The 22387-nt window shown below is 49.5% G+C and overlaps 2 protein-coding genes across 2 annotated transcripts; one reads left to right on the top strand and one right to left on the bottom strand.

Annotated features, from left to right (window-relative positions):
* Window positions 1–4: 4 nt before the first annotated feature.
* On the bottom strand, window positions 5–1648 carry POLR2I (RNA polymerase II subunit I). Its single transcript, XM_037820122.1, has 6 exons — window positions 1167–1648; window positions 1034–1088; window positions 656–729; window positions 494–568; window positions 332–383; window positions 5–120 (listed from the first exon to the last, which is right to left on the bottom strand). Exons 1-6 carry the CDS (start codon window positions 1223–1225, stop codon window positions 58–60), a joined length of 378 nt encoding a protein of 125 aa, XP_037676050.1. The 5' UTR covers window positions 1226–1648; the 3' UTR covers window positions 5–57.
* Window positions 1637–11674, top strand: TBCB (tubulin folding cofactor B). Its single transcript, XM_037820120.1, has 6 exons — window positions 1637–2021; window positions 2360–2503; window positions 7073–7169; window positions 7754–7945; window positions 9911–9983; window positions 10147–11674. The coding sequence occupies exons 1-6, from the start codon at window positions 1908–1910 to the stop codon at window positions 10259–10261; spliced, it is 735 nt and encodes a 244-aa protein (XP_037676048.1). The 5' UTR covers window positions 1637–1907; the 3' UTR covers window positions 10262–11674.
* Window positions 11675–22387: the final 10713 nt, after the last annotated feature.

The following is a 22387-nucleotide window of genomic DNA, read 5'->3' as shown; positions in this document are numbered from 1 at the left end:
AGCCTAAGCACAGAACCTGACTTTTATTACGTCGGGGGTGGGGTGAGGTAGGGGATGTCACTCAGTCCAGCGGTGGCCACACTGTGGGGCCGTGCACACGTAGTACAGGCGCATGGCATCCTGGCAGAAAGGACTCACGATTAGGAAGGCTCTGGACCCATAGGAGGGTACAGAATGGAACCCTTCACCCTTCATCCGGTAAGGCCTCACCCCCAAAAGGCAGGTTTCCCCCATTGATAAGGGTCCGGTCCAGGACGCTGGGAAGAACAGGGTTCCCCTGAATACTGGCACCCCCGCCCCCGTGAAGGGTCAAGCACGGATGGCCACTCACCTCGGCCCGGGCACTGTGTGACTGGAAGAACACCGCCTCCTTGTGGCCGCACCTGAACGGAAGGCTCAGCCCCTCAGAACCCGCCGCACCCTTCCCTCCGCCCTTCTCGGTTCCGTAAGGATGCTGCCGACTGACCCTCCCCAATACCAGCTACGCGCTCACTTCTGGCACGGGTGGTCCTCGGTCCGCGGCAGCGTGGGGTCTTGGGACACGTCAGCGATGATCTGGGTCAGTTCGCTGCGGGGAGAGGGGGTTTAATAACAATGCTCAGACCGCCCCTTCCAGGCCAATCTCCCCTCTCCAAGCCCCGGTTCCGCCACTCACTCCACTTCGTGTGTTATTTTGTTGACGTAGATACAGCTGTTGTCTGCTTCCTGCTGGTAATCACAATTCCGGCACTGCGAGAGGGCGAGTGTGGCAGGAAGGAGGTCACGGAGAGATCCCCGATAGGATGGAAGTGAGGGCAAGGATTGTCCTTGGAGAGGATGACTATGGGCTGGAGTCTCGAGGTGTGTCGAGAGTCACCTCGGGGATGGACTAGACGGCAGACTCGGGTTTACGTGAGGGGGAGTCAGAAAGCGACTCCCGGACACCTCCGGGGCGCAACAGGGAGTAGGGATCACGTGGGGTGGGGCGGGGGTCACGTGCGGGAGGCGTAGAAGGATCTGGGAAGTCGGGGGCGTCCCACCCGGTACCGCTTACCGCGTAGAGCAGAATACGGTTCTCCTTGTCTTCCTTGGGGTACAGCATATTGTTACTGAGGGGAGGGGGAGGCCAGAGGTCAGTCTTGGGGCTGCTCCTAGATGCCCTTCCGCACCTGCTTTCCCGGCCTCACCATTCCTGGCAGAATCGAATACCCACGAAGCCCGGCTCGTACGTCCCGTCCGGTTCCATGACAACGAACCCACTGCTCCCCAGACCTCCCGCGCTTGCGCCGCAGCGCTACAGGTCGCGGGAAGGGTCAGGCCCGGTTGCTTCGCCCAAAGAAAGGCGGGGCTCCACTGTGTATAGTGCCTGTGTGTTCCACTCCCTCTGCGCTGAGGTTTGGTTAATAACTTGCTTCAGTCTTTTGCTATCCCTTCCAACTTGTATACCTTTCAACTTCCGGGCCTCGCTTCCCCAGTTTATAGAATAGTATGGATCTGGTACAAGTGCCAGGAGTACTATGCGTGCCGTAAGCCGCTAAGCGCGGGGCATAAAGGGAAGAAGCCATTACTCCTAGCTTGGCTGAAGGCCAGTGCACATGCGCGAGTGTACTCTTCGCGGGCGGTAACAACTCTTCCAGGCCTTCCAGTCGGCTTCGGCCTCCATCCGTCCCCGTGTCGCCATTGGAAGAACTGTGGCCCACGGAAGGCCTCTTAGGATTGGCTGGGCCCACCCAAGAATACGGGATCTTTCTCTTGCAGGCGGTGCAGAAGAGATCTCGGCGATTGGTGGAGCCTCCTGGCAGGAGAGCGCGGATTGGTCAGCTCCGGGAGCAGGGGGCGGGGCTGAGAGCCCAGAAGCGGCGGCGGCGGCTGCGGAGCCTGTGTAAGGCGGCTCAGCTGGGGTGCGGGCCCCGGGAGGACTCGGCGAAATGGAGGTGACGGGGATATCGGCGCCCACGGTGACCATTTTCATCAGCAGCTCCCTCAACAGCTTTCGCTCGGAGAAGCGGTACAGTCGCAGCCTCACCATCGCTGAGTTCAAGGTGTGGCTGTGGGGGCGGGGCCCGGGTGGGGCGGGGCAAAGGAGAAATGGGGGTTCCCCAAAGCGGGGGCGGGGTCCAGAGCGGCGGAGCCAGAGATAACCTGCCCGGGTTGCCGAGATTGGGGATGGGTCCTTGGTGGGGCGGCGCCTGAGAGAATCAGAGGTTCCAGAGAGTAGGGGCGGGGCCGGGGAGAATCGGAGGTTCCAAAGGGCCGGGCCAGAGGTAACCTGGTGGGTCTCTTAGAGGAGCAGGAGCGGGGTCTGGGTACAGGAAGCGCCGCCTGGGAACACGGGATGGGGCCCCTGGCAGCCCTTCTCACCCAGCCCCCTTCCCTGCAGTGTAAACTGGAGCTGGTGGTGGGCAGCCCTGCTTCGTGCATGGAACTGGAGCTGTATGGACCTGATGACAAGTTCTACAGCAAGCTGGACCAGGAGGACGCACTCCTGGGCTCCTACCCGGTGGATGACGGCTGCCGCATCCACGTGAGGCCTCCCTAGCTGGGACTCCCCTTCCTGTGTTCATTTATTTATTCGACAAATGCTTGCTGTACCCTGCCCTGTGTAATAACAGACATAGGCATCTCCCTTATGGAGTCCCCAGTCCAGCGTAGAGAGAGACAGACCTGTCTGAGCGACAGCTTAGACTTGGCTGAGCTGGAATGGAGAAATCCTTGGGGAAACCCAGAGGAGGTGCCTGACCCCACCTGGGAGTAATCAGGAAGGGCTTCCTGGAGGAGAGGATGTCTGAATTGAGACCTGAAAGATGAGGAATGTGCCAGGTGGAGGGAACGGAGTGTACAGAGGCCCAGAGTATGAGGTGGGTCAGGGTGCTTGATGAATCTGGGAGTGTTGGGACAAGCTGGAACACACAGGACCTCTGCATGCGTCAGCTTACATCATCCTCTCTGTCCTCCTTCCCCACTACTTCTGCTCACTAAGTCTATACCAGCTATACTGCTCCTCGGACATCCCAGGCAGGCTCCACCTCAGGGCCTTTGTATATGCTATTCCCTCTGCAGGGGTGGTTCTTTTTTTATATGCCTGTATGACTCTCCCCTTCCTTCCTGTCTACTTAAATGTCACCTTTTGAATGAGACCTTTATGGCCTCTGTATAGAATTTAAACCTCTCTTTGCTTTATTTGATTTTTGTCCTTTGCTATTATCACCTCTGACATACTCTGCATTTTTCTGATTGGTCTGGTTTATTGCCTTTTTCTCCTACCAAAATGCCATGAGGGCAGAAGTTTTCCTATCTCTCAAATTCATTGTGGTGTCCCCAGCACCTGGAACAATGCCTGGCACATAGAGGACATTCAGTGACTTTTTGTTGAATGATGAGATGAATCCATAAAATAGGACTGGGAAGATGGTATCATTATCCCCATTTAGCAGAAGAGAAAACTTAGTCTGAGGATGGAATTTACTTTCTTGAGGATGAGCTATAGTCAGAATTCTTACCTCAGTCTGCGTGACTCTGGAAGTCAATGTGCATGGAGAACTAGTTCTTTTTTTCTCTTTCATTTATTTGCTAACTGTTCATGGAGCATATATGTTGTGACAGGAGTATAGCTGTGAACCAAGTCTGAGTTTTAACTCCAGTGTCAGGGGTGGATGTTAACCGAATAATCACACAAATATGAAGGATCAGTGGGAATGAGGGCCACACAGGAAGAGATCACAGAGCTGGGGAAATCACGTACTGCGGGACCTGACCCATCACTGCGGTCCAGGAAGACTTTCTAAGACCTGAAAAATAGGAAGAGTTACGATGAGGAAAGAGTGCTCCAGGAGGAGGGCACAGCACACGCCTGAGGTGGGAGGGAGCAGGTACAAGGGACTGAGTGGCCGCTCCTGTGGCAGAGGGAAGTGAGAGCCTGGGGAGGGCTGTGAGGAGAGGAGGCCGTGATCTGACCCAGGTTCACAGGCTCCCTCGGGCTGCACGTGTGGTGCCAGACTGGGGGACCAGGGAGGAGGCTGCTGCCAAGTGAGGTGGTCCACATGTGAGGTAACGGGGCCTGGACTCTAGTGGGACTGGCCTCCGCTATCCCCATCGAGGAAGGGTTCCCACAGGTGAGGCTCTGGGGGATTTTGTTTTTTCTAAAATTCTTTTTTGCTTTATAAATATCACCCACATTCATTGCTAAAAACCCAGAAATCTCAAACTTTCAAAAACTCTTAGAGAAAGTAAGAATTCTTAGTGAGCCTTGTCCCAGAGATAAGGGCCATTTCCGTTTTGCCATCTTTTAGCCCAGTGGTTCTTGGAGTGTGGCTCTTAGACCAGCAGATCTGGCAACACCTGGGAAACTTGGTAGAAATTCAAATTTGTGGCCCTTACTCCAGACCACCTGAATCAGAGCTATGGAAGCAGGGCCTGGCATCTGTTTTCACAAGCCCTCCAGGAGATTTTGATGCTCAGAATTGAGAACTGCTGCATGAGGGTCTCAAACTCAACCGCCCAGGGGGTCCAAGGAAGCAACTTGGTGACGTGGGCTGGGAGTGGAGCTGCAGGGAACGAATGGTGGGGACGTGGCATACACCACCTTGAGCTGAGAACTGCTACTGGCTACACCCGGAGCTGAGGTCAGAAATCAAGACCACCCAGAACGGCCCAGACACCGCCGTCAGGTGGAGCACGGCCGGGAGCAGCCGTGGCTGTCACAGGAGTGCAGCAGCTTTTCGAACCAGCAGAAATGTGAGCCCAGAATGGCCAGGTCTTCCCATTCCTTTGGGAGAAGAATCTGACACGATGATTCATGTATTTAGGGAGTATCCTTATTATGTTTATTATGTGCCCTAGTATGTATCAATTTGTTATATATGTGTCTTATGGATTATGTACATGAAAGTCCTGATTTTTAAGCCCTGCTTGCTCTCAAGTTTTAAATGTTGGCTGCCAGTTCAAATTTTTAAAAGTCTGCATGGGGCCACAAACACCATTTCTGCTGGCCAGTTTGTGATCTCTAGGAATTATTAGAACAAATGTGTCTGTATATATGTTTACATATATGTCTACATATATGTGCACCTATAAATATTTACACACAATTTGGGACATTCTAGCCATCTTTAGCCTTTAGGACTGTGGTCTCAGAGGCCAGGATGGAGGATGTTGGGAGACCAGTGAGGGCAGAGGCCTGGGGTGGGAGTGAGCTGGGATTGGTGTGTGTGCTGGTTTTGTGACTGGGAGAAAATGAGAGGCTGAGGCAGATGCCCGTCATGCTGGGCCGGGGATGCTTGGCCGAGGAGCTCAGGCTCTTTCCCGAGGGCCCTGGGGAGCCATGGGAGGTTCAAGCACGAGAGGGACAGAGTCAGGTTTGGGCTTTGGGAAGCTCACAGAGGGGAGAACAAGGCTGGGAGCCTGAGTGGTAGTCAGGGCTGTACCAGGTGTGGCTGCGAAGAGAAGAAAGTGGGGATGGTGGAGTCCTCGCTCAGGAGGCCAAGGGGATGGCTGGGGGAGGGGGGGCGGGGAGCCAGGGCAAGGTTCAGGGCCTGGGGACTGAAATGGTGGTGCTGCCCTGAGGGGGGACCTGGGAGGAGGGGCAGGTTTAGGGGAGGCACTGAAGCTAGTGTAGGCTGTAGCTGGTGTGAGGGGCCCGGGGTGGGTTCAGCAGGAAGCATCTAGAAGGCTGTGGGGCACCTATGTCTGGGGACAGCTGTGGGTGTTGACAGCCAGGATGGGAAACTGAGGCCAAAGGGATGGGTGAAATGGCCTCATGATGGAGAAGAGTGAGCTGGGGGGTGTGGGGCGCCCAGGCCAGGCCCTGGGGGTGAAGCTCTTGGTTCTCATCTCCACCAGCAGGTGTAGGATGCAGTCAGGCTGATCACATCCAGAACTGAACTCCTGCCCTTCGCCCAGACCCCTCCTCCCCACCTTGCCCATCCGTCAGTTGCAGCTCCGTCCTTCCAGGGGCTCAGGCCAAGCATCTCAGAGTGGTCCTTGACCCCTTTTTCCCCGTATAAAATTAGCCAGCAAACCCTGTCAGTTATTCTAAACTTCTCTCCCCCTCCACTGCCCCCTGGTACAGCCTCCATCTTCTCCTGCCTGGACACAGCCTCCTCCCTGGTCTCCCTGCTCTTGTCCCTGCCCCCCGAAGTCTGCTCCCCACCTGCAGCCAGAGGGAGCCTGTGAACACTTGGGTCAGATCAGAGCTCCCCTGGCTGAGCCCTCCCCTGGCTGCCCCTCGCACTGAGTGATCTGTCTGCGCATCTCCCGCTCTCCCCCAGGCTCCCTGCATTCCAGCCACATGCCTCCCTGCTGTTCCTCAGAAAGGCTAAGGGCGTTTCTCCATCTGGGCCTTTGCACCTGCTGTTCCTTTTCATCCTTCAGGCCTCAGCTCAAACATTCCCCCTTTTCAGAAGCCTTGCCCTGACCAGCCTGTAAAACACAGGCCCCCTCCTCCCCGCCCCGCTCCTCAAGCCTCTTCTCTGTTGTATGTTTTACACCTTCTGGTGTTGAATCTGCGTAGCTGTGTGTTTTCTTTTGGTTGGTGTCCTCCCAACAGAATGCTTGCTCCTTGAGGGCAGGGGCTTGTATCTGTTTGTCGTGTGTCCCCAGCACCCAGCGTGGGGCCCAGCTAGGTGCCTTGGAGTTGCTCAGCAAACGATGAGTGCATTAATGTTGGGGATGGGAGGGGAAGAGCTGCCCCAGGGTCTGGAGGTTGGGGCCAACTTAGGAGGGTCCCAGACATCCAGAGAGAGAGTGGGTACACTGCCCACAGGGCCTATAAGCAAGGCCCAAGCACTGCCCATTGGGTTTGGTGACTTTTGGGTCATCAGTGATATTGTTACCAGCACGTGAGGGCATCTGAGGGTAGCCCCCGAGAGCTCAGATGAGGGTGAGGATGTAGAGGTGGCCAGGGTGGGGACCTGTTCCTGTTGCTGGCTCAGGAGAGGGGATGAGGCCAGTGTGAAGGAGAGAGGCAAGAAAGGAATTTTTTCCAAGATTTGAGAGAGATAAATCTGGAATGTTGCAGTGTACAACCCCCACCGCAGCATCCCAGGCCTCCCTGGCCAGACCTTCATCCCCCCGACTTCCCCTCCCCTCACCACAGGTCATCGACCACAGCGGTGCCCGCCTCGGGGAATATGAGGATATATCCAAGGTGGAGAAGTACGAGATCTCACAAGAAGCCTACGACCAGAGACAAGGCACGGGGTGCATGGGGATGGATAGGGCACAGAGAGTGTGTACAGGTGGTGTGTGGGGGCAGCCGGGCAGAGACGATGGCGACATTGTGGTGGAGGCAGTGTGGGCCAATGGGCCTGGGGTACGAATGGGGGCAGCTGGGAGGTGTTGGGAGATGAGGGGGGGTGGGAGGCAAGGGAGAGTGGAGGGGGCTTGGAGGGTCGGGTGTGGGGGAAGCAGATGGGGTGCGGGGAGCAAGTGGAGCCTGTGGTGGGTGGGAGAGCACGCGGGGCAGACAGGGCAGTGTGGTGATCAGTGCAGGCCTGTGGGGACAGGGCAGGATGGGTGGTGGGGAGGATGAGGAAGGTTTCAGGGGCCGCATGGAGGCAAATGTGTGACCAAGGGAGACGTGAGGGTCATGTGAAAGACTGGAGACAGGCTTGAGCCCATTAGTTTCTGGATTGTGGGGAGCCCCCAGGACCTGGACCTGTGGTGAGAGACTTGGGAGGCTCAGGTGACAGCTAGAAGAAAAGTTTCTCTGTGAGTGTTGTCGTATTAGCCAAAGGCCCTGCCCATCTGACCCTGTCATCCTCTCCACCCCGCACAGACTCAGTTCGCTCCTTCCTGAAGCGCAGCAAGCTGGGGCGGTACAGTGAAGAGGAGCGGGCACAGCAGGAGGCGGAGGCCGCCCAGCGCCTCACTGAGGAGAAGGCCCAGGCCGGTGCCATCACCGTGGGCAGCCGTTGCGAGGTGCGGGCACCTGGGCAGCCCCCTCGCCGGGGCACCGTCATGTATGTAGGTATGTGGCCACAGGAGCCCTGAGACCAAGGCTAAGCTCTGCCCTGAGGCGGGTGGTGCTGGGGGCCCAGCCTCGAGGAGGTCCTAATCCAGTAGGGGAGGCAGACTGTCAGCTGCCAGCGACAGCCCGAGGGTTCAGGGCAGGGCGCTGTGAGGCACAGGCAGCGTGGTCAGAGCTGTGATGGGGAAAGCACAGCAGAATTGTCAGGGCAGGCCCAGGCCAGAGTGACCAGAGCTGGGATGAGGGAATCTTAGCAACTATGTGAGCCGAGAGGAAGTACCGGAACCATCCCTGAGAATGACCTGGGAGGGCTTCCTGGAGGAGGAGCTGTCTGAAGGAAAAGAAGCAAGCCAAGTGGAAAGGTGAGGAAGAGGGCTGTAACCAAAGGGAATAGTGAGTGCAAAGGCCCTGGGTAGCAACAAGTTTGGTGTGTTTGAGGCAGAGGGAGGAAGTCAGAATGGCTAGTGGAAGGGAGGTCAGGAAGGTGGGCTGGCCTTGGGGGCAGTGGAGAGCAGTATGGGTTTTTTTTAATGAGAGCTTTATTGAGACATAATGTACATACCATACAGTGGGCCCATTTAAAGTATGCAGTCCATTTGTTTTTAGTTTATTCACAGAATTGCGAACCATCACCACAATCAGTTTTAGAACATTTTAATCACCCCCAAGAGAAACCCCATATCCACTAGCAGTCATTCCTCACAAACACACACACCAGTGCTGGGCTAATCTGCCTCTGTCTCTATAGATTCGCTTATTTGGATATTTTATGTAAATGGATTCATACATTATGTGTTCTTTTGTGTCTGGTTTCTTTCACTTAGCACAATGCTATCTAGGTTCATTTGTGCTGTTCCATGTATCAGGACTTCATTGCTTTTTATTGCTAAGTAATAGTCCATTACATGGATAGATCACATTTGATTTATCCATTCATCAGTTGATGGACTTTTGGGTTGTTTCTACTTTTTTGCTATTATGACTAACACAGCTGTGAGCATCCCTGTGCAAGTTTTTCTATGGACATATGGATTCATTTCTCTATACCTAGGAGTGGAATTACTTGGTACTACAGTAACTCTGCGCTTAACCTTTTGAGAAACTACCAGACTGTTTTCCACAGTGGCTGCACCATTTTATATTGCATCAGTGTATGAGGGTTCTGATTTCTCCACATCCTCACCAGTGTTATCTGTCATTTTGATTATAGCCATTCTAACAGGTGTGAAGTGCTATCTCATGGTTTTAATTAGATTGTCTCTCTGTCATTGAGTTACAAGAGTTCTTTATATGTTCTCTAAACAAGTCCCTTACCAGATAATATGATTTGTAAATATTTTCCCCCATTCTGTGAGTTGGCTTTTCACTTTCTTGATGGTGTCCTTTTGATGCACCAGTGGTTTTAATTTTTTTGAATTCTAATATATTTTTTCTTTTGTTCCTTGTGCTTTTGGTGTCATATCTAAGAAACCAGTGCCTGATTCAAGGTCACAAAAGTATATGCCTATATTTTCTTCTAAGAGTTTTATTGTTTGAGCACTACATTTAGATTTTTTATGCATTTTGAGTTGATTTTTGTCTATGATGTGAGGTAGGGGTCAAATGTCATTCTTTTGCATGTGGATATCTAGTTATCCCCACACCATTTGTTGAATTGTTTTGGCACCCGTGTTAAAACTCATTTGACTGGAAACAGTGTGGGTTTTATGCTGAGTGGGATGGGCAGCCTTTGAAGAACATGGGGCGAGGCAGTGGTGCCATCTCCCGTAGATTTTCACAAAGACTCCTCTGGCTGGGGGTGATGATTGGAGCGGGGAGACCCGGGAAGAAACTATTGCCTTAGTCCAGGTAGGAGATGGGTAGTAGCAAGGAGAAGTTTTCACCAGGACAGGAAACTTGATGGGTAGGCACAAATCTGGGGTGAGCTGGGTCTAGAGGTTTCACTGGGATTTCTCTCCTGGGCAGGACTTACAGATTTCAAGCCTGGCTACTGGATTGGTGTCCGCTATGATGAGCCACTAGGGAAAAACGATGGCAGGTAACAAGCATTCTCACTCAGGCATCTTTGTTTGTGTCTTTGTGTGCATAATATGTATGTACATACACATGTGTACTGCTGGGTGAGCCTGCCCATACTAGCATCTGGGGGTGGGAACTGTTGGGGGCCCTCTGACCACTGCCTCCCCCATCATGCCCTGCAGTGTGAATGGGAAACGCTACTTCGAATGCCAGGCCAAGTACGGCGCCTTCGTCAAGCCGTCAACTGTGGTGACAGGGGACTTCCCCGAGGAGAACTATGGATTGGACGAGATGTGACCCTCCTTGTTCCAGCTCCTAACTCATCCCCCCATACCCCCTCCCTGTGTGTGTCCAGGGCCCTCCTTCCCTGACCCTGTTTTTATTTTATTCATCTTTCCCCTGCCATTGGCTTTGGAGACACATGCATTAAATTTGCTTGAAACCTAGGAAGCATTTGGAGGCCCTGAGGATTTGGGGAGGGGTTGGGTGTGGCTGGGTAGGTGCAGGCAAAATAGACCAGGCAAATTAGAGGTTGGGCGGGCGAGGCTCTATCCTGTAGCTGGTAGCGGGAGGTGTCTGAGTGTTCTTAGTCCTTGTATTAGTTAATGCAATGTTCTGATGCTCTATCAAAGGGCCCCCAAATAATAGTGATGTCAACAAGGTGGAAGTTTCTCTCTCTCTCATGCAAAGTCTTATGTGATCACTTAGGGCTAATATGGTGACCCCTCGGTGTCAGGGACCAGTCTCCATCTCCCTATGTCTTGTTGCACTCCCATCTTCCCCCCATGACTCCCTTGCCCTAAGGAATATGAGCAACTCAAAACTCCTTCCTGTTTCATTGGCCAGAATTTGATCACATGGTCACATGTAGCTGCAAAGGAGGCTGGGAAATGTAGTTTTTCTTCTTGGCAGCCATGTGTCCGACTAATAAGCAGAAGTTCCTATACTACAGACAAGGAGAGAAGGGATATTGGGAATCAACAGGTAGTCCCGCCACAGTTCCTGTGGGTGGAAACCTTACCTGTTCATTTAGTAATGATATTTTAAAGAAGAAAGAAATCAAAAGATTTTAGAATTAGCATGAAGTCATTCCTCATGGCATGGAAATTGGCCAGAAACAATGTGCCCTCAGGGAGGTGTATGTGCATGTGCGGCTGTGTTCTTTGGGGATCCCAAATCGCAGGGTGTGGGTGTCTGCCCATGCAGTAACCTCTTGTTAGCTCCTGGAAGGGGTTCTCTATTAGGGATGACTATTAGGGGGACTCTGCTTAATAGCTGCCATTACTCAGTATTACTTGTGGAGAAAGGGTTGTACAGCAGGAAGGATGAGTTAAACCGCCTGAGAGCCAAGGGGATACTCAGGAGAAGCTGCTCACATCCACAGGTAGCCTGATGTACATGTACTCTGATGCCCACTGTAGTATACATGGATATACTCAGACACACGGAACACACATACACATCCCTGGACTCACACTAAAACACAAGGTACACACCTAAAACAGACTCACACTCAGATGCATGAGCAGTCACATGTGAAGAAACAGCCAGGGCACACAGATTCTCTCACACATGGAGGCACCACACACCCACACACATACCGGAAACATTCAAGAGATAGAGATGCACCTCCATACACACATGAACCAAGGAAATTGTCAATCTACCAAAAAAAAAAAAAAACCTTGTTACTTTAGGAAAGGACCCAAGGCTCAGGTCTCTCCATATCAGGGAGTTGTCAGAGTGAGTAGGGATAGGAATTGTTCCAGTTTGCTAAAGCTGCCATTATGCAAAATAACAGAAATGGATTGGCTTTTATAAAGGGGATTTATTAGGTTATAAGTTTACAGTTCTAAGGTCATAAAAATGTCCAAACTAAGTCATCAACAAGAGGATACCTTCACTGAAGAAAGGCTGATGGCATCTGGGGTTTCTCTGTCACATGGGAAGGCACATGGCCAGAGTCTGCTGGGCCTCTCCTGGGGTTATCTTCTCGTTTCCATTGTTTTCTCCAAAATGTCTCTGGGCTTCTATCTTAGTTTCTCTCTCGCAGCTCCTGTCCGTCCTTGCTTCTTTCTTCCAGGTCATTTCTCTCCTAAGCATCTGGGGGTCCTCTCTTAGCTTCTCCTGGGCAAATGCTGGGCTTTACCTCTTAGCTTAGCATCTCCAAACATCCTTCTGTCTGCATCTCCAAGCATCTGGATCTGTGTCAGCTCCTAAGCTCTCATAAGGACTCAGTTAACTAATCAAGACCCACCCTGAATGGGTGGGATCACAACCCCATGGAAATAATCTAATCAAAAAGTCTCACCCATAGTTGGCTGGTTCACATCTCCATGGAACAACCTAATAAAGTCCCACCCACAATAAGTCCACATCCACAAGACTGGATTAAAAGAACATGGCCTTTCCTGGGGTACATAACAGTTTCAAACCAGCACAGGAGTGTTCCCCCCAACCTCCCAACCAGCACCCACCAACCTAAGTTCAGCCAGAGTCCAGCAGAATTAGCTTAGCTTTGTAATTAGCACGTGAATCAGCACCGAGGACCTGGAACACACTTTAAATTCTGTTTCATGGTATACCTCCATAAAATGAAGCTAAAAGATAGGGACAGGAAGATGTGCACATGCCCTCCCTGCCCCAGCCAACTGATTGCCTAAATCACACCTCTGGGCTCTAAGCAAGTATTGTAGAATCACTGTGCATGAGATCTGCCAGACAACAGTGGAAGACTTAACTAAGTGCAAACCTTCAGGGTGTGCTTTAATGCTTTCCAGCTGTCCACATGGAAGAAGCTGTCCAAAAGAACATGGGAAGATATTTAATTTTTTTTATTACAATGGAGGGACCACGCTAATAACTTCATAATAGGAAACCCACACCTGCTAGGGGCCACAGTTAGGGATTCGAGGTTCCTTTTACAGACGGGCCCAGGGAGGACGGGGTGTTTGGTGTGTTGGTGGAACGTCAGTTGCTATAACAGGTAACCCCCACAGTCCACTACAAGTAGAAGTTCTGGTTGATTGGCAGAAATCTCCATGTGATTATTCGCACATCCGGACTCTGTCTCATGGCTCCATCATTTCCTGGGGCTCGAAATTATGTACCTCCAGCTGGCAAGTGGGAGGATACAGTGTGGAGAAGGCTTACCAGATTCTTAAAAAACTGTCCTGAAAGTGATGTACACATTTCATTTCTGCTCATATTTTATTACAGAACTTGGCAGCCCTGCAGCCATCCTAAATGCAAAGTGGGCTTTGGAACATATTTCTGGGCTGGGTAGCTTCCTCCCAGCCACAACAATGCAAAAGGGCCATGGATTTTGGTTGCCCCAGCAATGACCACCTTCTGCTGCTCACCAGCTCTAACACCTCATGAGAGTGGGCAGGAAGGGGCTGGGGGAATTCCTTCCACTGGACTCATTAAGCCCTCCTGTCCCCCACAACTGCCCATGCCTAACCTGCACCCATCCACCACCCTCCTCTCCCTTTGGTGGTGGTGGGCGGGGGGGATGGCCATGAATAACCCTTTTGAGGGCAAGGTAAACTTTGCATGATTTCATAAATCTACCAGTGCAAAGGGGAGATGGTGAATGTCCAATCCAATGCTCTGTCCCTACATTTTTTGAACCCCACCATTTTTGAGACCTCAGTGTTTGTCAAGCCTGATGCTTGGCACACGTCCATCACACCTACGAATTGGACACAGTTGTCATTTGGGATTTGAAGGCAGACAAGTAAACAGATAATTACTCAACATTGTGTTTGTTATTCCATTATGAATAAGGTTCTGGCAGTGGGGAAGAGGAGAATGAAGTAACCAGGGAAGGGATGGGGCATTTTAACAGGAGGGGGGACAGGGGTTTAGAGGCCTAAAGGTGATCCCTTGGGTGGTTCGTGTGCTGATCTGAAACCTGATCCTTTTGTTAAACACAAACTGAATCAGCTTTTGTTCTTTAGCTGGGCTAAGTCACCAACTCAAGAATTCATATGCTAATGGCCCTCTGGAGTTGATTGATATGCCAATTACAAATTTGGGATTCAGTAGTTTTAACAGAGGTGTTACAGTCTTGGTGGGGAAGAGCAAACTCTGAAGCCTGGGTTCAAATCCCTGCTTTGTCACTGACCAGCTGAGTGACTGTACAAGTTATTCCCACTATCTGGATCTCAGCTTCATTCCTAGAAAGTGGGTTTGATAATAGTATCTACCCCCAAATGATTGTTGTGAGGGTGAACTGAGCTAATAAAAGCGCTTAGATCAGAGGGAAGATGGTGGCGTAGAGAGAAGTGGAAGTTAGTCTCCCCAGAGCAACTATAAACAATTAGGAACAATTAGTAAAAGATCTGGAACTGCTGGGAGACGACTATGACTGTCCACACACTGTGCAACAATCTGGATTGGGAGAAATGCCCAAGACTGCAGCATAAAATCTGTAAGGAAAAACTGCGGACCCGAGCCAAGAGCCCCTCTCTCACAGCAGCCTGAACTGCAAAGCCTTGCAGTGCTAGAGAACAGCACTCTTTGAACAAGTGAATATACCTCAGCCCAGCTCCAACTGGGGTTTTAATACAAACTGCTCAATACAAACTATGAATCTCCAACAAGCAGACAGAGGCTTTTGGTGATGACTGACCTTGGAGAGCCAGGGGACAGATCTGTCTTGGGACGGGGAGCCCAAAGGATTGGGTGCTATCTCTGGCCAGTGGGTGAATCTGGGGGCCGTAGACTGACCCTGAAAGGGGGCTTTCTGTCCCTTTTTCTCTCTCTCAAACTGTGTGGCTCAGTGGAGAAAGCCTCAGCCCTTTTCAGCTTGCAGTGCTCTGCAGTAGAGAAAGCCTTAGCCATTTTAAACTGGCAGCACTCTGACCCAGACAAGGGTGTAGATAGCAGAGTCAGAGAAACAATCTATTTATATGCAAATAACCTCTCTCTAGGGGGCATATCTTCCCTAAGAGGAAGAAGGTGGTTCCAAGCTCTACTACTTGCCTTCCATTCAGAACCAGACCCCAGAGCCTGGGGGAAAACAACCACGGGCCACACCTTACACCGGCCTGGAGTGACAGGCCGACGGGTGGCACCTGCTGGGCAGAAAAGCACAGGGCATGTCAATCTTCTAAGACACACCAGGGAAGATGGATACTGAATATTTCTTCCTTCTGGGACCGGAGTCTTTTCTGGTATGGGAAAACCTGATTGGGGTAACCAAGGAAACGAGATGCCTAGACATCAGAAAACTGCAACCTACACTAAGAAAAATGAAGTTAGTGGCCCAAAGAAACAAACTTACACTTCAACTGAGATACAGGAATTTAAACAACTAATGCTAGATCAATTCAAAAAGTTTAGGGAAGATATGGCAAAAGAGATAAAGGCTATAAAGAAAACACTGGGTGTACATAAGGCAGAAATTGAAAGTTCGAAAAAACAACTGACAATCTATGGACATGAAAGGCACAACACAAAGACGAAAGACACAGTGGAAACATACAACAGCAGATCTCAAGAAGCAGAAGAAAACACTCAGGAACTGGAGAACAAGACACCTGAAAGCCTACCCACAAAAGAACAGTTATAGAAAAGAATGGAAAAATATGAGCAACATCTCCGGGAACTTAAGGACAAAACAAAATGCAAGAATGTACGTGTCATAGGTGTCCCAGAAGGAGAAGAGAAGGGAAAAAGGGGCAGAAGCAATAATAGAGGAAATAATCAATTAAAATTTCCCATCTCTAATGAAAGACATAAAATTACAGATCCAAGAAGCGCAGCATATGCCAAACAGAATAGATCTGAATAGGCCTAAGTCAAGACACTTAATAATCAGATTATCAAACATCAAAGACAAAGAGAGAATCCTGAAAGCAGCAAGAGAAAAACGATCCATCACATACAAAGGAAGCTTGATAAGACTATGTGCAGATTTCTCAGCAGAAACCATGGAGGCAAGAAGGAAGTGGTGTGATATATTTAAGATACTGAAAGAGAAAACCACCAACCAGGAATCCTATATCCAGCAAAACTGTCCTTCAAATTTGAGGGAGAGTTTAAAATATTCTCTGACAAACAAACAATGACAGAGTTTGTGAACAAGATACCTGCTCTACAGGAAATACTAAATGGAGCACTACAGACAGATAGGAAAAGACAGGAATGAAAGGTTTGGAACACAATTTTGGGTGATGGCAGCACAGCAATGTAAGTACACTGAACAAAGATGACTGAGTTTGGTTGAAAGAGGAAGGTTAGGAGCATGTGGGACACCAGAAGAAAAGAGGAAAGATAAAGACTGGGACTGTATAACTCAGTGAAAACTAGAGTATTCAACAATTGTGATAAAATGTACAAATATGTTTTTTCATGAGGGAGAACAAAGGAATGTCAACCTTGCAAGGTGTTAAAACTAGGGAGGTATTGGGAGGGGGGAATACAATCAATGTAAACTAGAGACTATAATTAACAGAAACATTGTATTATGCTTCCTTTAATGAAAGAAAGGCAATATACCAAGGCTAAATGCATATAAGGGGGTCATAAGGGAGGGGTATGGGACTCTTGGCATTGGTAATGCTGTCTGACTCTTTATTCTATTTTAGTTTAAGGTTAACTTTCCTTTTGCTGTCTCCTAGCTGTCATGTTTTTGTTTTTGTTTTTGTTTTTTCCCTCTTTTTTCTTTTTCTTTTGCCTCTCTACCTTCTCTGACTCTTCCTCCTGCTTTGTGGAAGAAATGGAGATGTCCTTATACAGATAGTGGTGAGGGTGGTGAATACATAAATACATGACTATACAGGGAACCATCAATTGTCTACTTAGGATGGAATGTATGGGGTGTGAACAAAACCATCCTAAAAAAAAATGGGTTGATGAAGAAAACTTGAGGGCAGTATACTAAGTGCAATAAGCCAGACACATAGGACAAATATTGCAGGGTCTCACAGATAGGAACTAATTATAATATGTAAACTCATAGACATGAAACATAAGATACCAGGATATAGAAAGAGACTAAAGAAAGAGGAGCAGTTGCTTATTATGAGCAGAATGTTCAACTAGGTTGAACTTAAATGCTTGGAAATGAACAGAGGTGATGGTAGCTCGTTGTGAGAATAACTAACAGTGCTGAATGGTGTGTGAATGTGGTCGAAAGGGTAAGCTCAGAGTCATGTATGTCACCAGAAGGAAAGCTGGAGGTCAAAAGATGGGAATGTATAATACAGTGAACCTTGTGGTGGGCAATGTCCATGATTAACTGTACAAACATTAGAAATCTCTTTCATGAACCAGAACAAATGTATGACACTACAACTAGAAGATAATAATAGAGGGGCATATAGAGAAAAAATATATGCCTCTTGCAAACTACATACCACAGTTAGTAGTATTTCAGTGTTCTTTCATAAACAGTAACAAATGTACTGTACCAATACCATGAGTCAACAATGGAGGGGGGATGGCTAGGGGTATAGGAAGATTGGAGTCTTTTTTTTTTTTTTTTTTTTTTGTCTTTCTTTTCTGGAGTAATAAAAATGTTCTAAAAATTGAAAAAAAGTTAAATGTGGCTATGGATGCACAGCTGTATGTTGGTACGGGGGTGCAACTGATTGTACACTTTGGATCTTTGGATAATTGTATGGTATGTGAACAATCACAATTTTAAAAATGTGATAATAAAAAATAAAATTAAAAAAAAGGAAAAAAAGCGCTTAGATCAATGCCTGGCACATGAGTAAATGATTACTTAATATTAGCTGTAATCAGGAGTATATACAGCCCTTTCTGGTTTCATTTAATCCTCGCAGCGGGACCTGCTCCCAATTTCTTCACCGTTTACCCTCACCACCCCGCCTTTTCTGGCCCAGGTCCGGAGTCACCCTCTCTAGAAAGGATCCCAGAGGTTCCCAAAACGACGCTCGCCCCCACGTCCCCGCACCCTCAACATCCCCAGCCTTGGCGCCGTCCCAGACGTGGGCATAACCGCCCAGCAGCCACGTGAGGGCAGCAGCGAACCGCTCGACTGCTGCGCGCAGGGCGGGCTGTAAAGCGAGTAGTCTCGGCGGGCCGGGCGGCGGCTCCAACCTGGCAAACGAACTACATTTCCCAGGAAGCCGTGCGACACCCTGTACCTCCGCGTGCCCAAACCCGGAAGTGGAGGCTTCATCCCCTCCCAGCGGCGAGGGGGGTTGTGGAATGGAAGGACGTGGCTTGGCTCCACTGCAGAGGGCGGTGCTGCGCAGGCGCGATAGGCCTACAGAACGCACTGGGTCGTGGTTCTAGAATAAGGTTTCTGGCTGTGGCGCGGCTAGACGTCGCAGCTGACCTTTCGCGAGCAGTGGACGAACAAGACGACTTCAGTTTGTGGCTCAGGGTTGCTTTCCCACCTTCCTGCTTTCCTGCATCTCAACCAGGCCCTGTACCCCCTGTCGGCTCTCAAAAGCCTGGTCAAGGCCCTCTCGTCTTAAAGGAAACAATCCTCTTTTCCTTCTTTTCACCTCTGCCAAGGCAATTTTTTTTCTTTGAACTTAACGGGAATTTAAAGTTGGAATAGTACTCATCGCTCAGCTTCAGTAAGTGTCAACATATAGTTAACTTGTTTGATTTGTTGTGTTCCCCACCCCTCACTATTTTAAGGCAAATCTCGGACAATTTTTGTCGGTATTTATCTCTGATGGTCCCGGGAGTTCTCAAAATCGAAACCTCAACCAAGGGCTGGCCCCGTGAGGGCGTCTGATTCAGTTGCGGGAAAAATTCAAGGACTAGTCAGTGTGTACAGCCAAAAAGTTTAATGTGAAAGTACACGGTCAAATGGGGTGAGATCCAGCATTCTCTAAAGGAGGATCCTTGCAATATAAGGACTTGGAGGGACCCTTCCCTCTCTGTTTATGCTAATAAGGTAATGATAAGCTGCACTTTTCATTGATTCTTTTCGGGTGCCGACCTGAGTGAGGACTAGGTGTGCGGGAGGAACTTCTTGTTATGGGTCTTAGGGTCACTTCCCCCTCCCTCCTTTCCTATCTAACCTGCCTCATTTCTACATCCAAAGTTATCTTACTTTAAGACAAAACTGCTCTCTTTTTCCTTAATAAAAACACATCCTGCATACCTTACATATTTAAATTACCAAAAAGTTCTTAGAACTGTCTTCAAGCGAACATCCTATAAAACACAATTACACTTCAGATTAAGTTTGTCAGAATAACTCAAGTTGGTTAAAGATAAATTTACATTTTTCATCATTTTAAAGATCTAGTAGATATACTGCTAGCTTATTCGATCAGTAAGCCCGTATAAATTTAGGAAAAACATACTTCAATAGAAGAAAATTGTATGCTTGTATTGTACTTAACATTGGTAACTTAGAAGACATAGCTGTTATTATTTAACTAACAATATTAAACAAATCCTGTTTGTCAAAAGTTGATCTGAGGATCTCACTGATATGAAATATTCTAGAGTCACAATCTAGAATGTAGGTTACGGGGAACAGGGTCGGGGTAGGGAACTGGGAATTAAGGATTAAAATGTACAGTTTGTATTTGGGAGATGGAAAAGTTTTGGTACTGGTGACAATGGTAACGCAGCGTTGTCAATCATTGTAAAGTGAGCACCGGATAACAGAGTGATCAGGGCTGGGATGGGGGAAGCCCAGGAGGCTGTAGGAGGCGGGAGGAGGTGCCTGATTTAGCAGGGGTGGGTAGGGGGTGGGGGCAAAGAGGCAAGGAGGGAATTATCAGGGAGGGCTTTGTGGGGGAGGGGGCCGGGGGAGCCATCTGCACCGCGACCTGGACGGATGAGGAAGGTTTGCTGTGCAACCATGACAGCACATGCTCTGCTGACTCTTAGTATTGAGAGTTTCCATTCTGGTAAGAGAGTTGGATTTATATAATCCCACAGAGAATGATGATGATGATGATGATGATGATGATGTTAACAGCTAAAAGTTACCTAACTCTGGGCTTGGTAATGCTTATCCCTGAGACAACATCCCCTCCCCCTCATGGGACTCCCAATCCAGAGGGGAAGACAGACATCATCGAACATTATAGATTATAAATCGTTATTTTATTATTTATTCATTTATTAAGGTAAGGTGATACTTTACTAGGCAGGAAACACAAAACCTGCCTTTGGAAAATATCAAGAGCCACATGTGGGTGGGAGCAGAGAGGAGGGTGCAGCAATCAGAGTGGGACTTTAGTCTGGTTGGAGGAGGTCAAGAAAGAGTTCCTTGGTGAGGTGATTTCTGAACAGCGACTCCAAGGCAAGAGGGTGAAAGGAGTGCTCCTGTGGTGGAGGCACAGCCTGTGCGAGAGCCTGGCAGCGAGGCAGCTTGGTAAGAAGAGAGGGAAGGGAAGTGGCTCACACCAGCTGCAGGGAGGGGAATAGAGGGACAGGAATCCAAATTAGTCATCACATAATTTGGCATCAGCCAGGCTTGGGCTCTTGCCATCTCCTGTGTTGCCTCAGGCAAGTGACTCCACCTCTCTGAACTTGCACTTCCTCTGGTTATTTCCTTTCTCAGAGGGTTGTGAGAGGCCTTGGCAAGACATGTCTATAAAGTAATTATCCCAGCCTGGTTCCATTGAGCCCTGGGGAGACGATTAGCTAGGGTAGTTACGACTCGTGAGTTTATTCTTGATGCCTTTATAACACTTAATTCATCGCGGCAGCAGATGGTGAGGATTAAAAGCGTAAACTACAAAGTCAGCCTTCCTGAGTTCAAGTCGACTCTGGCACTTACCAGCTATGTGATCTTGTTCAAGTAACCCCACCTCTCTGGGCCTTGGTTTCCTTGTGGGCCTAATGATATCTACCTGCATCTGTCAAAATAGGCTTAGGTTATGCTATGGTAACAAGCAATCCCAGCAGCTTAGTGGACTAACACCTCCAAATGTTAGTTCTTCCTCATACAGTCTGCTGTGGCTGGTTGACAGTGGGTGACCATCTCTCACTGTCGCTGGGGCAGGGGGAGAGAGCACGGAGCATCCTGCATTGGCTTTTTTTTTTTTTAAATAATGGTCAGTTTAGTGTTTTATTTTTTTTTAATAAGTCATAGGTTTGCAGAAAAATCATGCAGAAAGTATAGAGTTCCCTTATATCCCGCCTCACACCTCACCCACAGCTGCACCGGTTTTAAGGGCTCCCACCTGGAAGTGCCACGCCCAACCCTCCAGCTCATGTTTCACAAAGCAAGTCACATAACCCTGCCTCAGTTTAAAGGAGTCTGGAAAATGGCGGGAGGCATTAGTAATGCTTGCTGTACTGTCTCAGTGATGACACTGAAAATTCAATGAGAAAATCCAGATAAACATTTCATTCATCATCAACAAACGTTCATTGAATACCTAATATGGGCAAGGCACTTTTCTAGGGACTGGTACATAGCAGGGAACTAGACAGACAAATCCCTGCCCTCAGGGAGTTCACTTGGTAGTGGGGAAGAGAGACAAGAAATGGGATGAGCATATTGCATGTTAACAGGTGATAAATGATAGGAGCAGGGTGGGGGTTAAATCAGGGATCCCAGGAGATCTTCCTGGTCACTAGATGTGTTGACTTGATGCACTAAGAAGTAAGGGACCCAGGTGGGGCTGCAGACAGCCTTGGGAATGGAGAAGTGGTTCTCCATGCTGGGAGAGGGACTGTCCGGATGCTGCTGTGTGTCCTTGTCTGACAGTTGCCTGTGTTCGGGTGGAAACATCCAGGTTGAGCTGCCAGTAGGGCCTCTTCTCACTTTCTCATTCAGGAGGAGACGAAAGCAGAGGTGACAGGACCAAGTCACCAGGGCCGCGGTGAAGACTTCAACTCTTACCTGGGTGAGGGGCAGCCAGGAGGGCCCTGGTCTGACTCAGGTGTTCACGGGCTCCCACTGGCTGCAGGCAGGGAGCAGATTGTGGAGGGCAGGAATGGGAGCAGGGAGAGGCTGCTGCAATGGTCCAGGCGGGAGAGGATGGAGGCTGGACCAGGGTGGGGCAGTGGAGGGGAGAGGAGTTTAGATTCTGTTGGTGGAGCCAACAAGGTTTGCTGACAAGTTGGAATGGGTGTGAAGGAAAGAGGTTCAAGGACAAGTCTGGGATGTTTGGCCTCAGTCACTGGAAAGACAGGGTGACCACTGGCAGAGGTGGGAGAGATGGGGAGGGAACAGTTTGGGAGAGGGGTGGGAGCTCAGTTTAGGATATGTGGCGTTTAAGACACCTCTAAGACCCCTCCCCTTCCCCCATGGAGATGATGAGCAGGAGATAGGATACAGGAGGATGCAGGAGCCTGGAGCTCAGGGAGTCTCTGGGCTAAAGAGGGAAATTTGGGTGTTGACAGCCTAGAGATGGAATTCAAGCCATGGTGTGAGTGAGGCCCCCTACACGTGTGTGGGACAGAAAGGACCCTGTCCTGGGGCTGACCAGGATTAGGAGGTCTGGGAGACAGACT

This window comes from Choloepus didactylus, chromosome 27 (assembly GCF_015220235.1).
Source record: "Choloepus didactylus isolate mChoDid1 chromosome 27, mChoDid1.pri, whole genome shotgun sequence".
NCBI lineage: Eukaryota > Metazoa > Chordata > Mammalia > Pilosa > Megalonychidae > Choloepus > Choloepus didactylus.
The sequence above is the reverse complement of the archived record's forward strand: the minus strand, read 5'-3'. Positions and strand labels throughout refer to the sequence as shown.

What these genes read in the sequence shown, in the direction of transcription:
- POLR2I (XM_037820122.1), bottom strand. Translation starts at nt 1,225, where the DNA reads ATGGAACCGGACGGGACGTACGAGCCGGGCTTCGTGGGTATTCGATTC. An exon ending in GAGGACCACCCGTGCCAGAA is followed by an intron (nt 384 to 493) that starts GTGAGCGCGTAG and finishes CCTTCCGTTCAG; the next exon opens with GTGCGGCCACAAGGAGGCGG. An exon ending in CACACAGTGCCCGGGCCGAG is followed by an intron (nt 121 to 331) that starts GTGAGTGGCCAT and finishes CCTTTCTGCCAG; the next exon opens with GATGCCATGCGCCTGTACTA.
- TBCB (XM_037820120.1), top strand. Translation starts at nt 1,908, where the DNA reads ATGGAGGTGACGGGGATATCGGCGCCCACGGTGACCATTTTCATCAGC. An exon ending in ATGACGGCTGCCGCATCCAC is followed by an intron (nt 2,504 to 7,072) that starts GTGAGGCCTCCC and finishes CCCTCACCACAG; the next exon opens with GTCATCGACCACAGCGGTGC. An exon ending in GGGCACCGTCATGTATGTAG is followed by an intron (nt 7,946 to 9,910) that starts GTATGTGGCCAC and finishes TCTCCTGGGCAG; the next exon opens with GACTTACAGATTTCAAGCCT.